The sequence below is a fragment of the Gallinula chloropus genome, assembly GCF_964237585.1.
Source record: "Gallinula chloropus genome assembly, chromosome: Z".
NCBI classification, from domain to species: Eukaryota; Metazoa; Chordata; class Aves; order Gruiformes; family Rallidae; genus Gallinula; species Gallinula chloropus.
The window spans coordinates 42,882,734-42,899,117 of NC_140089.1; the positions used below are offsets into that span (position 1 = coordinate 42,882,734).

At 38.2% G+C, this 16,384-nt stretch overlaps 1 protein-coding gene across 3 annotated transcripts in view; it reads right to left on the reverse strand.

Moving 5' to 3' along the window:
* LOC311204039 (transducin-like enhancer protein 1) overlaps positions 1 to 16,384 on the reverse strand; it is a 71,245-nt gene that overhangs the window by 40,331 nt on the left and 14,530 nt on the right. For 2 of the 3 annotated variants that reach the window (XM_084278893.1, XM_084278892.1), the window contains exons 5-6: positions 9,205 to 9,267; positions 8,205 to 8,279 (exon numbers count right to left, since the gene is read on the reverse strand). In XM_084278893.1, coding sequence (XP_084135019.1) covers positions 8,205 to 8,279; positions 9,205 to 9,267 — 138 coding nt within the window. Of the gene's footprint in view, positions 1 to 8,174; positions 8,280 to 9,204; positions 9,268 to 16,384 lie in introns of all 3 variants that reach the window. The other variant, XM_084278891.1, reaches the window with a different exon arrangement.

The following is a 16,384-nucleotide window of genomic DNA, read 5'->3' on the forward strand; positions in this document are numbered from 1 at the left end:
AATGAGCACATCAGCTGTTTTTCCACTAAAGCGATCAGCAATTAACTGTTTAACAGAAGTTTAGTGATAATTGTTAAATGGCAAGATTTTTAACATCCCATTGACATAGAGGGAATAATTACATAGCACTGCCAGTATGACTGGCACTTCCCTAAGAGCAGATCTGCACTAGCAGCCTAGCTACACTGCAGAGCCTGTGTGATCGTCCCATGCCAGAGGAGCCCTGCGGCGAGGATGCAGGATATTGCCAGCAGATGGAATTCTTCCAGTTCAGCGACATCTTCTCCCCGAGGTACATTAGCACTCCACTGATGTAGCTGTATCCACATAAGGGCTTTTGTCAACAGAAAAGGAGTTTCTTCCCCTCTTCTGTGCTTTTAGGCACTGTAAGTCAACCTAAGACATAGTAGCTTGTACCAAGTGCGGACACATCAAAGCATGGCTTGTGCTTGTATCAGCAGCTACACTGGCAACATAAGCAGCACGTGAACCTATGAAGTTCATTTGCTAGCACAGCCTTACTCCTATGTGCACACACATGACATTTTGCAGACCACATATACATGATGATATATTTTATTATCATAATATATCATTGATATATTGATACAAACTGCATATGCTACATGCCATGCTATTTGGTATTTATTACATCTATACTGTTTAACATTACATTCTGTGTGTTAGTTTATAGAGCTTTTTAATTGGTATTTATACTTCTAAAATATGTATTACTGGGCTGGCTTAAGAACAGTTAGTTTCAAATAGTTTGCAGCAAAAAAAGAAAATTAAAACAAGTCAGAAGTACAAGTTCTTACGGTCTCTTTGTATTAGTAATGGCTGGTTTGGGGTGGGTGTTTTTCTTGTCTTTTTTTCTTTAGGTTAAGAAATGTTGGTGGGGTTTTTCCTTACACTAAATTCTGAAGAAATAAGGGATAAACAGGAAAACCAAAGTCACATTGGACAAAAAGACTGCAACAATGGAAGAATCAGAGAAGCCTTTATAAAGGACAGATGCCACAGAACAGGAGGGAGTGGAGGGGTAGAATTAAGAGTAAAAATGGAAAAAATTATCCTTGCGCAGGAAAACATGTCTTCACCAAAGGACTTCCCAGACTGTAAAGGCAAGTAACAAATTCAAAACCACATTCTAAAAACCACAGAGGACAACCATAAATTCTCTTGGTCCCAACAAGACAAAGGCTGGTTTTCTGAAACCAGTTACACTCTTCTGATCACTGTCAGTCAGTTCAAGAACAAAGCTTTGCTTTAATTTTAGACAAGTACACATTGCTTTCTCTGAAAGCTTAGATGCAAGCCTTAAGTCTCTAGAATGAAGCTGTCAGCACACATTGCTTCTGGTTTGCAGAAATTGCCAGCACTTTTTTTTTTTTTTTTCTGGGGCAACCATAAATTCCTGTTATTACTCACCTTCTAACCTCAAATCTATGTATTTGCCTTTTTAGCTACTGTTAGCATGCCACTACCACCCAACACTTTCAAAGCTGGTTCCTGCTGCCACAGCAGCCAAAACCAACTACCATCCACCAATTTGTAAATTAAATATACTGCTGGGGGGAGAGGGGGAGGGCAGGGCAAGAAGGGTTGAGGGAGGCTATTACTGACTTGATCTTGAAAAAAGTATTTCTTTTCCTTCCAGGCTTTTTCAGTCTCCAGAAATTTCTATCTTTATCTTGCCAAACATGAAGATAGTAACGATGGAGTAGAAAGGCATTTTGGTAAATTAAAATCCATAAGCTAAATACAGTATTTTAAACTATGTTTATCACCTTTTTGTCCCAGCTACCACTAACTACGAAGAACATTTCAAAGATACCAAAGAATGAGAACTACAACAGTCATCAGAACACTATCACACTGATTTTTATCACGGTGTTCCAAGCCACAAACCAGATTCTTAGAAATTTCTTATACATTCAGTAACAGCCTCCACCTACCTAATGACCACCACTTCTTAACACACATTTGAGCAATCCACTTATGGTAATCCTTGCTTTTACTATCTCAATACTACTGCTTGTAAGTATTCAATTTAGAGAGCTACAGCTAGCCAGCATACTGGATGTCCTCGGGAAATTGTTATACAAGAGAGCAACCTTGACAGATCGGCAAGTACCCTGAAAAAAGAACTAATGCAGTCACCAGACAGCACAAATCCTGCAGCTGATACAAACTATTCAGCATATTGAAGAGTTACAGCAAACTGCTGTACTAACTGTGTCTTTTCCATCTTTAAGACGTTTTGAAGTTATTCTAAATAGCTGTGCTAGTCTTGCTCTGTGCAAGAACAAGGAAAGAAAATGGCTCTCCCTTCTCTTCTGGTCATCCCACACAGCTCCCTGTCTCTAGACTTTGCTTTGCTCTTCCTGCATGAAAAACACAGTGGGTTGGTGTTTTCTTGCACATTCCCCATGTTTAATACTTACAGTACTTGCATCCTCCTATATCTCTGCAACTCTCTCTGCCCTTTCCTACTCCCACTGACTCTTCATCTACTCCCATTCCCCCAATAGTCTCACCTCAAATAGGAATGCAAAGCCAACATATGTAAGAGAAGGTATGCTCATCTTTTCAGCTTGCCCCCTTTTATTTTAGTGCAGTAACTCCAAAACTATTATGCTTCCATATGCTGCAATCAAGATAGATGCTTTGAATCACTGTATAGAGGAAGTAATCATTTCCTCTGAGATTATATAATCTAACACTGTCTGTCAATGGCATATACATATATGAGTGTAGATATGGTCCTCTGCCTCAACCACCTCCAAAAGCAAGCACATTCCTAACCCCATACTTGGTCTTTCTGGTAGCATTTCCATATTCTATTTATTAAAGCTCCCTGAACACACCTTCAGTAAATCCTTGCCTTGGACTGCACTGTTGCAGCATTTTGACCCAACTTTAGTCCCTCCTATTCCACCAAAACCATTCCTGTTTAAAAACCAGCCTGTTTAACAGAACCACTTGGAGCCAAGTTCACAAAAAGAATCGCCTCTTCTTCAATCTTCTTCTTCAATCTCCTCTGCTTCTACCTACCTAACCCTACCTGAAAGCACATTCTCCATTGACTTTTCTGGTTTCATGTTTGCTGTTGCCAGATCCACTGTTTTTGTAATCTTAACCAACGGCCCTTGCATATGTCTTCTGCTGCAAAACAGGCCAATTTACAGGTCTACATCATCCAACACACACATCCTGTATCCCAACATCTGCTCAGCAGGCAGTAATGTAGAAAGTGGTACCAACTCACTGTTAGTAACTCACACACAGGTCTCAGTAGCATCTACCTTCTCTCTGCATTCTCAGCTGCAGCTGCCTATCCTCAGGTTTGGACTCTAGCTAGCCACGTATTTTTTTACCCATCTCCCTTTCATTCCTGTTTAGCTTCACAAATTTGTAACCATACACTTGGTCTTACCTTTGACTTGCAGCTTAGATATTAGATCTAGATTAGAAAGGAACCTAAAGATTTCTTTCTTTTTGGACAATATCCAAGAAACAGCTTTTTCTATCGACCCACACATGAAACCCTGAAAGATATGGGAGGTCTGGCCTGCAACTCAGTTACATTTTCATTTTGGATGATACTTTTCCATCTTCAGAATGACGGAGAATACCTTCTTCTCCAGGAACCTACTGTCTTGTTCAGACACTATCCTCCTCTACACTGCTGCTCCAAGGTCCTCATTTCTCCCATCAGTCCAGAGTGCACAGATTGTGTGTGTGTGGCACCTTCTTCTGGGTTTTCTGTTTTTAATTGGACAAAGTACCAGTACACATAAAACACACTTTCCTATTTTTCCTCAAAACTCAGTGGCACTGATAGTAAAAAATCTGGGGGCTGGTACTTTAAGAATACTAATTGTCATGCTGATAAATACCTTCTTCCTTTGATACCCATTTTAAATTGAGTTTGCACACATGAAGCCTTTGTGTTCTAAAAGCACATACCGTGGCAGAACTCTAGAATGTAATTATTTTTTCTACATATTTAAAAAAAGCAAAACATGAAGAAAACCCCAGGATGTTGCCAGAGTTCAATGATTTCAGACTTAAGGTTAGCTAGTTTATGTAAAAAGTGAGGACATTGTGTCTTGTACACACTAGATCTCATTTTATTTAATTTCAAAGAAGTAGGCAATTTCTCCTTCCTCAGCACATAATGCAGATCATGGCTGAGGAGGATCTAAAGCAATGCTACAGCTGCTTAGCTCTTCCTTTGCACTAAGTTCTGCATTCATTTCTGCTCTAGTCTGTACTTCTATTTTATAATGAAACATACAGCCTAGTTATTTATAGGCTTTCTAAGGATTAACTACACACTCATAAGAATAAACCCTCAAGAGGTTAACCTCATCCTCTTAAGCTTCACACACTACAATCCCAGAGATAGCTGGCAACCACAGCCAAGAGAGAAAAAATAATCCCACATCTTGCTAATCCTTTAGCCAATCACCTCATGGAACAGTGGAGAGGTCTCTCAGAGGCCTACAACTCAATTTGTCTCAAGGGACCTGTCAATCCTAAAGATACATATTTCACAGAACCATTAGCAACCCAACTCAAAAGGCAAAATAAAGACATACCTGGGTGCTCAGCAGCACATCGAAACCATACATCTAAAATGCAGTGATAAAAGAATATTCCAGTTTGCTGCTTTTACTTCCCATTCAGATCATACTCTAGTCTTAAAACCACTTAGTTTATTAATTTGAAAGTATATTTAACAATTTTTGCAATTTAACTTTTCTTTTTATTTCCTGACATGACTTCTGACTTATCATTGATACCCAAAAAGCCAATATCCCATTTTTTTGGGTTAACTCATGATAATCTACCTAATTCTTTCATATATCATCTGGATTCTCCCTTAACCCCAAATGTGGACACTGCCTACAGCTGCAGCAGTGCCAAGGAGTTAACAGGTACACTGAGATTTAATGTCAAAGGGTTTGGTTTCATTTATTATTTATCTAGCAAAATTGCTACTTCATTCAACTTTAATACAATAAATATTAAATGATGATATTTTTTAAAAATTTGGCAAGGTTGTTTAGCCACACTAATACCCCACAGCTGAAAACATGCAGGAAAAGTGTAAGGTCAGAGGTGTGATTGTTAATAGCCAAGTATCATCCACAGCTCTTTCCTGCAGTATGAATTTTTAATCAACATGGAGGATTAGCACTGTTTACATGTTCACTTGAGTCCAACAACTTGGTTTTTTTTCCAAATGCATCAATTCATGCATTTTCTTTTATACACAGTTAATATAAAGCAATTCTTAAGCCTGACTTTTGATTTTGTCGCTGAATTCTCTGAAGAAAATCTCGGTCCCATGAGTGCCTATGCTCAAAGTTTGTCCCCTAATAAAATTCCACTTTCTCAATGGAAATTTAAAAATAAGTATAAAATAAATACAGTTCAAAGTCATCTTGTATTTCAAAAGTGATTCCCATTAAGTGATGGTGGTGTTCCCTTCCAGAATTTACAGACTGCCCAGCAGCAACAAGAATTGCTCTAACTTGGGCAAGCCAATTGGGAAACTCCTGAATCATCTACTGTCAGGCAACAGTGGCCCATAAAGAGAAAAAGAAGGGGAGCAGGATGAGGATGGGAGAAGAGTCAAATGCTGGCAAAAATGCAGATTTTACCTAATCAGGAAGAACTATGCAAACGAGCATCCACAAGGAAAAACTGAACTTTCCACCTATCCTCAAAATTTATCATACACAAGATTCTTCAGTCGTAGGACGCCAGAGGCTACTTCATTGCATCTTCTACTGTTACAGATTGCTCCAGCCCATTTGCATTCTGAAAAGAAGTTTCATGATCTTTCATGCTCATAATAGGTGTCTAAACCGTTAAATTACTATTTCTTTTCTTATCTTGAAAGACACTGCACTTTAACAGCATGGCCCTTCCATTGTTCTTTACACTAAGTCGGGTCCCTGCACAATACTGACAGCTGCTATCAAACCGGCCTGTGCTCACTCTCAGCGCAGCTGCCGCTTGTAGGAACAGACAGGCTTCTGATGTGTCCTCCCCTCTGGGGAGAGGGCTCAACACACTGCGTACTCAGTGAGGGGAAGCAAAGGTCCACTGAATTGTCAACCCAATTTTATGCTATTCAGGTTTTCCTGGATGCACACTATGCCTTTCAAACAAAATCAAGCATATGTCAGAGCACGAAACTTATTGTGCAACACAAGATAATTATTGATCATCTAAGACTGTAAAAGATCGCTGTGACATACATCTAATTTTAGCATTATGTATATGCATGCGTCGACATGGTCAAAGAAATTTTGTGCCCAATGTGTTCATTTCCTCATTCAGTTTTGGATTTCTATGGCATCACTCAGAAGTCTTTCAGGAGATACAGCATCTCTTCTGACAGATCTCAGTTAAAAAAGAACAAAAAGTCGGAGGCTCCTATTCCTCCTTTCCATAGAGCTTCCCTCTCCCCACAAAAAAAAAAAAAAATCTTAATTGCATGTGGTACTTGTAGGTCTTATTGCTTTTTAAAGACTATATTGTACACACTTTAAAAGGAGGTACATATCATGCTTAAGATAGCAAAATTTGGTTTGGCCAAGTAGCAATACCCTAAGTCCAGCAAGAATGTTTTTAAAATGCATTTTAATGCGTATTTCCATTTACTTCATAAAATATTCTTTGAAGCTAGTTCATTAAAAAGGGTTTTCCATTTAATTTTCATACTAAAGTAGTAATTTATTTTTTTAAATGCAAGAAAGTACAGGTCTCTAATCTTTGCTAATCAAATACCACAAATGTACATGTGTTGTATTTCAAAGATCAAATCAGGTATTCATAAAGTAATTCATTACACAAGCAAAGCATAGAGGAGATTGTGACAAATACAGATGTAATTGTGTGGGTTTCTAAGATGTGATTAGCAAATCAACTAAGTAACAATCAAAATTTGATACGAAGGGAAAAAACAGCACAGATTTGAAGAGGGGGGTATGTTTATGCAAAGCTAATCTGTCAAGTGTAATAAAGCAGCTTGAATAAAATTTAAGCTGAAAATCCACTGAAGCTCCCCATTTCAGGGAGGAAAAGCTATTAAAAGGAAATGAAGGTCACCCTCCCAGTTTATTTCACCTAATTGACTGCCAATAGCTTACCACAGGCAAACCGACTGCAGATCTGCAATTGAGAAACTGATGAAAGTAGAGTTTTCAAGCTGAGGCTCATTCTTTTAATCCTCCCTCACTCTTTTTTTTTCCCATCTCCAGTTGGGATGTAATTTTAAGCACAGATGGATTAACTGGTTCCATTGTCTGTAGACGTCATTGGACTATGGCACTGTTAATCCGTACAGCAGCATGTCTAATTATCATTACAAAGTGTCTGAGGGAACTATAAAGACCAGCAGGGCATCTTCTCACAAGCAATTAACATAAATTGATAAATGAGTAATTTGAATCCGCTCAAGGCGCTCACATATGAATAAAATCAGAAAGGACGGGTTCTTGTTTCGGCTACTTCTTTCACTTAGTCTGGAAGGGCAGAAAACATGAGATATATTCTAGACTTAGTGGCGGGGGAAATGAACTCATGCAGTGGAAGGAATGTATGGTTCAGAAAGTTCATTAATACAAAGCAAATGACTTGTGATTGACAACCAGTCACAAGCAAGTAGTATTAACTTATTTCAGCATATTTAGAGGCACATACTTGGTGAAAGGCTATTAGAACACTGTGTCAGACAATTAATACTACTTCAAAAGCAAGTGAAGTTTCTTTTCAGTAGCTTGCTAATTTAAAATTCATGAAAGATTCACAAGGAAGAGAAAGAAAAGAGAATGAATAGTTGTACAGGCTCCAAGAACTCAAGTGTCACAAAAAGCATGAGGCAAAGGTAACTAGATCAACTGACATACAATACCTACAAATAAACAAGCAACTCTCCTCATCATTATATTTCCTGCAAAAAAAGTTTTGTTACACTAAGCACACAAAATGATGTTCTGACAAACCCTTTAAGTTTATCCCTGCTAAAAATCTGTGTGAATCAAGGCAAACTCTTCAGCAACATTAAGCATCAAAACAGCGTTAGATATCAAAACATTAAGCTTATTTTTAAAATAGCAAAGCAGAAAGATATGAAAGCAAGTTATACACACTGTAGGAGGTAGACCTGGAAGGCCACGTACCCCGATGATGGCATTCAGTTCAGCCATGGTCACTTGTTTGGCACGTTCTACAGCTTGGGCCACTTGTTGCTGATGCTATTAAAAGAAGAAGAGGTATAGGGAGGAATTTGTGTTATGTTATTGATCATACTGAGCCAAACCAGGATCGTAAATTCCTGAACATTCAGTTTGTCTACAGAAGCTCAGACTACCATTTGCAAGACATCTTACACACCCCCAAAGGGTAGTAGTACCCTATTTGAAACCTGCTCAAAAGCAAACAAGGGCCCTTAAGGCAGCCAGCTCACCTCTCCCCCACGCCCCTTAAATAGTCATTTTCTGGTAAATGAATAATAAGTTCCTAATTGAGTTGACAGGACAATAATGTCAGCTTCACACCAGTGTCAATTTTAACATTTATATACTGTGCCCACACAGCAAAAGCTACTGAGATTTTCAAACAGAGAATCCTAGTGCTTCTCTGAATTAAAGAATTATAAATATTCTTTGTCAACTGTAGCATTTGAAAAGGCATATCCGAAATAACAGCCTTCAAAATGTAACAGCAGCTGCCCACAATATGCTGCAATCACAGTCATTCAGACCAGATGCAGGTTTGTAAACGTTAAACAGTGTTTTGCATCTGAGCTAACTACTCACCTTTTACACTAAAATTTCATACAAATTATGTAGGCAAGATAACCACGCTTATTTCAGTAGATTCACACTGACAACTGAATATCAAATAAGCAATCACCATGATTAGATATGAAAGCATTTTGTTGCACTGGTAATATTTTACAGACTCCCACTCTCCTCAGGCAATGAGCGAGGCTGCGCCATTGTCACTAGTTTGAACTCAGATTTGTTAGACCAAATTAGCAGGGGGTTTGCACACTTCAGCTATAACAGATGTTCCTTACACTTGTGTATTGTGATAAAATTAACATCTTAGAACTAGCTAATTTGCAAACAGAAAAGCAACATAATTGCACTTTAACAGCTGAAGAGTTTTACTTACTTCCTGAGACAAAAATGGGATGACTTGTGCACAAATTGTATTCAATCTCTTGGCGATTTCTGTCTATAGAGAAAGATATTTTGATTATAAATGTGGTTTAGGTTTGTTGCCATATATTAGCTAATGTACACGATTATACCAAGTTCACATAACAAAGAAAGTAACAAAATTTCTTATCTTCATACTACTGCAAATATAAATAGTTAATATATAAGCATAGATGAGAAGAGAGATTTAGTTAGCTACTCTAGGACATCTGCCACGTCTAAAGCACGTAATCTGTATACACATTTAGGCACAAATCTGGTCCTTGTACATAGCTCATTAACAAGTAAAGCATTTTTGAAATCCTTTAAGTCCAAGATAAAACCTTTTAAAAGGTAGATTTATTATTACTCAAATTATCAAGCAGCATAACACGAAGGCGACAGGCATGGAAGAAAAATGTTTCTTTCATGATCAATTTTATCTGCCTATTAGAAGGTAAAATTAGGTTTGCTGACAGCAACACACCATCAGGAGTACAAAAGAAATACCAAAACAGAAGCAAGGCAGAATGGAGACAAAAGATACGGATTTCTGAAACAACCACATTGAGAGAAAATTAAAATAATGCAGACAAGAAGACAAATCAGATCAGAAAGTGTGATAGTCAATAACTGCAAATTAGCGAAATCACGGGTAACAGGAGAACAATAAGGCTAGGAACCAGCAGAGAACAGAACAATCCCTCATGGAAAGTGGCAGAGAAGACAGCAGGACAAAATGTTCAAGTCCTGCTTTTCGACAGCTTTATGTATCTCCCACTTTTATATCTCCCACTTTTGGCGTATCAACAGGATTTCTGGTGGGGTACAGGGTTCTTCTCTCATTACTCTGTCTTATCTGTGCTTACAGCTTTTCAGACCTATACATCTGCCCACCATTCAGAACCACCATTCTAATTAACCCGCAAGGCACTTGGACAACTCCTACAGTCACTGCAGCACAGTTGCACAAAACTAAATTTAACATCCAGATGTGAGCACAGCCTACACACACAGTATACTCCAAACAGCTTCTGTCAGTATTATATCATTAATCCACACAGATATTGCTTGATTTTTTTAAGACAGAAAAAACAAGAGATACCTGGTGGGAATCATTAAGGCTCCCATGAATGCATGAACCTGAGCAAAGATAAACGCTTTCAAAAAAAGTCAGGTGAAAATGGCACTAACTTATCTGCCAAGTCTTTGCATGGTAGGGGTTTTTGGGTTCGGTTTTGTTACGGGTTTTTTTTTTAGTAAGACACTATGATGAGCTGATCTTTATGGATCAGTTAAGCAGAATTAGGATACAAAAGGCAACTTCTGTTTTTATGTGTCAGCAAACATTTGATTTGGGATCTAAATACAACTAGCAAGCTATAACAACTCTTTCCCCAGCTCTGGCAGACACAGGCAAGATATCTGGTAGCACCTGGGACTTGTCATAAGCTCAAGTACTTCACCTGGCCCAAGCCTGGCATTTGACACACCCACTCTAAAGTTTTGAGGAAACAGGAGCCTGTGAAGTTCTGGGATGGTTTCCCCTTAACTAAGGGCAGTGAAGTGACCCTTCCTGCCCCTGCCAGAGGGGTAAAATACCTCTATTCTCAACAGAAACATCTATCATTTCACACAGTACTACAGCAGTCTGTTTTGTTTGTGCCTGGAACATAAAATATCCATCATTCTGTGTGTTGCCTTTAGTACTGCTACTACATACATACCAGTGAAGGCAATACAAGGAAGTTACTGGCTTAAGTGATAAGTTATCAGAGGTAACTACTACCAAACCCGTTAGTAATTTTAAGTGTCTGTTAACAAGAAAATAAAATTTAAAAAAACCACCACACACAGAGCTGACATCATCACACACAACTGTGAGACTCGATGTACTAAAGGGCATTTTTTCCACATACCTAGTCTGTCTCTCCAGAAAGCCAGGTATGTCAGCTATGGAAGGAAAGTAGGTTACACAGCAATCTGTCTGGCTGATGTTTAGCTAACATGTTTAGGGTCCAAGAAGTTAATTGCCCTAGACCAATGGGACTACCTTTGTTTTCAGGACAGAAGCCAGGATGAATCATAGCAACTGATAAGAGGGGGAAGAAAAAAAAAAAGTAAAATAAACTCATTTGGTTTCTGCAGAAATGTTCTTTGGCTGTATGGCCTACTTTACTTTTCCTTAACAAAAGGGGGCATAATTAACTTGCCCCTCTCCCAGTCAATCTTACTTCAAGATTATTGTCCCAGTATTATCATAACTCACTTCATATCAGAACTGACTAAAAAAAAAAACCATATCCTTCAGAGTCTAGCTTTACCGAAACAGGGCATTACTGATGATCATACTACAAACAGCATTCTAAATGCCTTAAATATACATGCCATTAATTTATTTTGTGGCTTCTTACTGCTGTTACAAGTGCCAGTTAAGAGACCTTTACACTGAAAGGAAACTGAAAGGTCTATTTTAAACTTTGTAACTAAAGCCTGCTTGCATTTAGAGAAGTTTGCCTACTAGTGCTATTTCCACACACAATTGAAGTACTTAAATTTATTTATCTACTGAGACTTCGTACATCTTCTGTTTGCTCAAGTTTTTAGTAAAACACTATTCTTATTCACTAACACATTAAAAAAATATTTTTGTTCTCTGGTGGGTTGTGAAAGTTTAACAAGATGTGCATTAAAACCTAATCTTGCCCATCAGGTTCTCTTCAGAATCGAAAAAAAAATAGCTTGCTTTAAATATAAATCTAGCCATTCCAAATGCAGCATACATTCACCTTCCAGGGTGAAATATCTTTTGAGTATATACGTGCACGCGTGTGTGTGTGTCTGTGTGTGTACATTCAGCCTTGACAGCAAAAACCTTTTTGAAGGAGTCTAGGAGAGCTTTGTTAATTAAAGACTAGACATCAGTAATTGGTGGCACTAGAGTAAGCCATGTATTCCAGATTTGGCGCTCATGCATTTTAAATTCTTAAAGGAAAGTACTTATCAGTTACTCCTAGAGGTCTCCCAACAGAAAATAGCTATTATCTAACTGCTGATCTTGAGACATGTAGGGCAGTCAGAAGAAAGAAAATTTTGCAGGAAGCTGCTCGAGCATAGACAAACATAACTAATTGCCCATGTTCTTTGGCTCCTTGGTAAAGTAGACTGTAAGAAGCCTGCATCTCATGAAAGCCCTCCCAGCTCTATGGCAGCTCTTAGCAAAGCAACTGAAGTGCCCTTAATTGTTTGTGTTCTTAATGCAGAGCCTCTTGAATACATTCATTTTTAATAGAGGACTTGAGTGTGGGGCCCATCAAGAATGACAAAACTACATCACTCACTGGTTCTTGCTGTTGTAATCACTGTCTTTTGACTTATTTGCAAGTGACAAGCTTGTCAGACCCCTGACCAAAGTGCTACCCTCCTTTCTGAAGTATCATTAAAAATTAACATGAAGGAATTCAGCTGCATTTTGTAAAATTAAGTTGAGCCAATGGATTTTTTTCCTACACTCATGTAATTTTTTTTTTTGCTTCTGTTCCATCTAATTAAGGACTTAAATGTTTTGACCTAACCATTGCCAAACTCAAGTGTTTCTACTTAAGTTTGTCTCTTGCTAAAGTGAATTCTTAACATAATGACAAAGAACAAAGCAGCCAGACTAGTTACTAAATATAATCTTCATTTAAATAAGTCATTTTAATAAGCAGTTAAGAGCTTGTATATTCAACTGTATTTTTTTTCCTTCTGCGTTGTTAAAAAAAAGTATTGAAGTGTTTTCCTCTAAAGTAGTCTATTCTAGATAATTTTGCCTGTACTTTTCAAAGCACCATGTAAGATATCATACTTAGATCAATGTGACTTCTTAAACAAATACAGATTTTTGCACCGGAATGAAAATCAGAAGACAAGTATTCAAACTCTAACTTTATTTGTCATCACACCTAAGAACCACTTGTATTCTTCTAGCATTGATGTTGAAAAACCTAGCCTACAGGAGCCAACACTCTCAATTCTGAGTGAGAAATGAATCCTTCCCTGAAGAAGAATTAGTTCATCACCTTCCAGCTTTGGGTTTCAACAATAATAATTCTGAGTTTGCTCCAATGAGTGCCTGCCATACATTTCGCAGTAGTGACTTCAGCTACGGCATCCATGGCAATCTACGGCAAAAATTAAATCTCACAACACACTGTTTTTAACAATTGGTTGCATTGTGACAACTGACCTATTAGTAGTGCTTAGACTTCTCAAAGCTGTCCAGACCTACCTTTACAAAACAATGCTCAGCTTCTGTAGATCAGAAGCTTCTTATTCTTTCTTGCAAAGTGCACTCCCTAAATCACAGAGATCAGTGTTTGAAAGCACTCTATCACCACTTCTTAATGACAGGCTTATGTATTCTCAATTATTGAATTGCTATTTACCTTGGTTATTTCAACACATTTTTCAGAGTCTTTAGATTTGGAAAAACACAGCTTAGGAACAACGTGATAAGAAGAAAACCTGAAGTTCTGATGACATCCCACCCCCCACCCCCTCCGCCCAAAAAAAAAACCAAACCCATGTCCTTGTCCATTCCTTTAAATCACAAGAAACAGCCTTTAATGCACAGAAGAAAAAAACCCAAAACTATACTGTCAAATTACATTCATAAAAGCTTTAGTAGGTAATTCTTAAGTGCTCTGCCTCCACTTACACTTTCAACACACAGAAAGCCAAGTACAACGCTGAACAACTTCTGGAAGAACAAAATGGACTTCCTGCCATTTACAGCATGTAACACAGCAATCCACTTGGGAGTAAAGGTCAATGTTGCACTTTTGGTCATTACTGAATCATTTGAGATTATCTGTGGTGAGGATGAGAAGAAAATCGAAGGCTATGAGAACGCTGCAAATGACTTGACCTCAGACCAATTTTCATCTCCATCTGTCTAACAGTCATGGATAAAAGCCCTCTTTATGGGACATGCTTGACCATTTTTTTTTAATCCTCCTTGCAAGGCAGAAATCAGAATACTACGTTTCACAAGTCCTTCAGTAAGAAACTGCACGTGTCTACTTGTCTCGAGCTGAAGTGTAGTGGCCATTTAGTATTTTCATATTTCCAGCAGAATCATTGAAACAAGCAGTACACTTAAGTTACACATAGCCTTTATCCTTTTTGCAACTGAGATCTTTGAAAACAACAAAAAGCATACATATTGACACAGCAATTACAAAAAAAATAAACTTTTCACCATGTTTAGTTCTCTGCCTGCATTGAACATTGATACAGAAGACTTCAGCACTTCCAAAAATTTGTTGCTAAGAATTCAGGGGGTGAGGGGATGTTGGAGGCATAATTAAATCTCAAAACTTAAATATTCAAAAGCCTCAAATGATTAAGGCTAGCATTCTATGAACTTTGCTGTTCATGAGTTATTGAATCCACACTGAGCAGAGAGATATGCATATATTATTAATGCCCTTTTATTTAAAACTAATACACTACAATCTGTTTTGGCAATGGCTGCAAATGGGGAAAAAAAAAATAAAGGCAACATGCCATTTAAAAGTTTAGGCCCCCATAGTATATCAATGTCAAACAACTGCGTGTCAAGCTAAGATTCAATTCAGGTAAGTGCCACTGCCAAATTTTCTTGTTCCCAGACGTGCTTTAAGATTATTTTATTGCTTAAAATTTAATTTGTTCCAACTCACGTCTCCATGACAACGTTGGCTAACCCTGCAAATCATTTGGGTAATTGGATATCTTATCTTTCTATTGCTCTCAAATCGAATGATTCTGCTAGAACTGCAGCAGCCAATCAAATTTACAGGCCTCCTGAGTAATAGACTCGCACAAGTAGCCACATTCATCTCCCCTTTACCGCCGTATTAAGCGCCCTGCGACAAACAGTGGAAGTTGGCCTTCAAACTCTATTTTAAATTATAAACACTGTCATTACTAATATTCTCACCAATAGGAGGGGGTGGGAAGGTTTATTCTCAACAGATACTTGAAATTCAATCTGACAAGCAGCAATGGGTAGCGCTCATTGCAGCGACAGGAACAATCCCTGCATTCTGAGCATAAACTGTCAGTTCAACACGACGTATCATTAACAAATACAGCTTTCCCTCTGCCCCAATTTGTACTACTCATTTTAATTGTGAGGTCAGCCACCCACGAGATGATGATATTAAAACTCCAGGAGGCTGGCATGGAAAGTCTTTAGCTACAAAAAGAGAAAAACAAAACACCACTATATTGCAAGTGGGAATGGGGAGAAGTAGTAATAGAAATATTAACTCAAAGTGATAAAGCCACAGAATTCTAGCTTCCAAAGTGAAATTAGTAATTTGTTTTTAATGTCAGTACCTAAATTACATTTATCTGAATCCTTTTAAGACATCAGTTTAAATTGCAGGAAGGTCATGTTGATTTAAACACATAAGCTACCTATGATACAGAAGTCAACAGCTACACTTGCCAAACATCTACTGCTGGTTTGGACTTTGTTCAGCTGCGAAGTGAGGTGACTGGATATATTTCGATGCTTTCTAGAATAACAGAGAGCCTGCTCTGTAGCTCTCCATGAACCACTGTACAGAACTGGAACTGCCCATCCCATTTGCAGCTGTAAATCCTGCTGAACCCAAGCCAACTGGCAACAAAGAAGCTGTTGTCAGAATGTTTAAGTGCTCCTTTCACACATCTTCACTATGTCAAGACTCTTCTTAAACTTGGCTAAACAGGACAGTTATCGCATTTCTCCTTTAATCCAACTTTAGCCCATGTTGCTCTAGCACTCACAGCTACAAAAGGTGTATTTATTCAAATTTTAGTTACACAGCTTAGTTTCCATGCCTAAGCTAACTTCAATACATACGGAAGTATTTAAATCTAGGTGAGCACACAGCTTTATTTCACTATGAAGATATTTTCCAGCACACAGAGTTTCCACTTTTGTTTAGATTCCATGAGATGCTGAGCAAGTCAGAGGTTGACTCCAATCCAGAAGAGGTCTTGCCACCTTCTCTTCCAGAGACATGCTGCCTTTGAACTGTGCTGGAGACATTGGGACTTGTCCAACATCTCAACTAACTAGTCAAGCAGAGGACATTACTGTAGGAGGAGGGAAAGGGCCAGTTTAGTATACCACCACA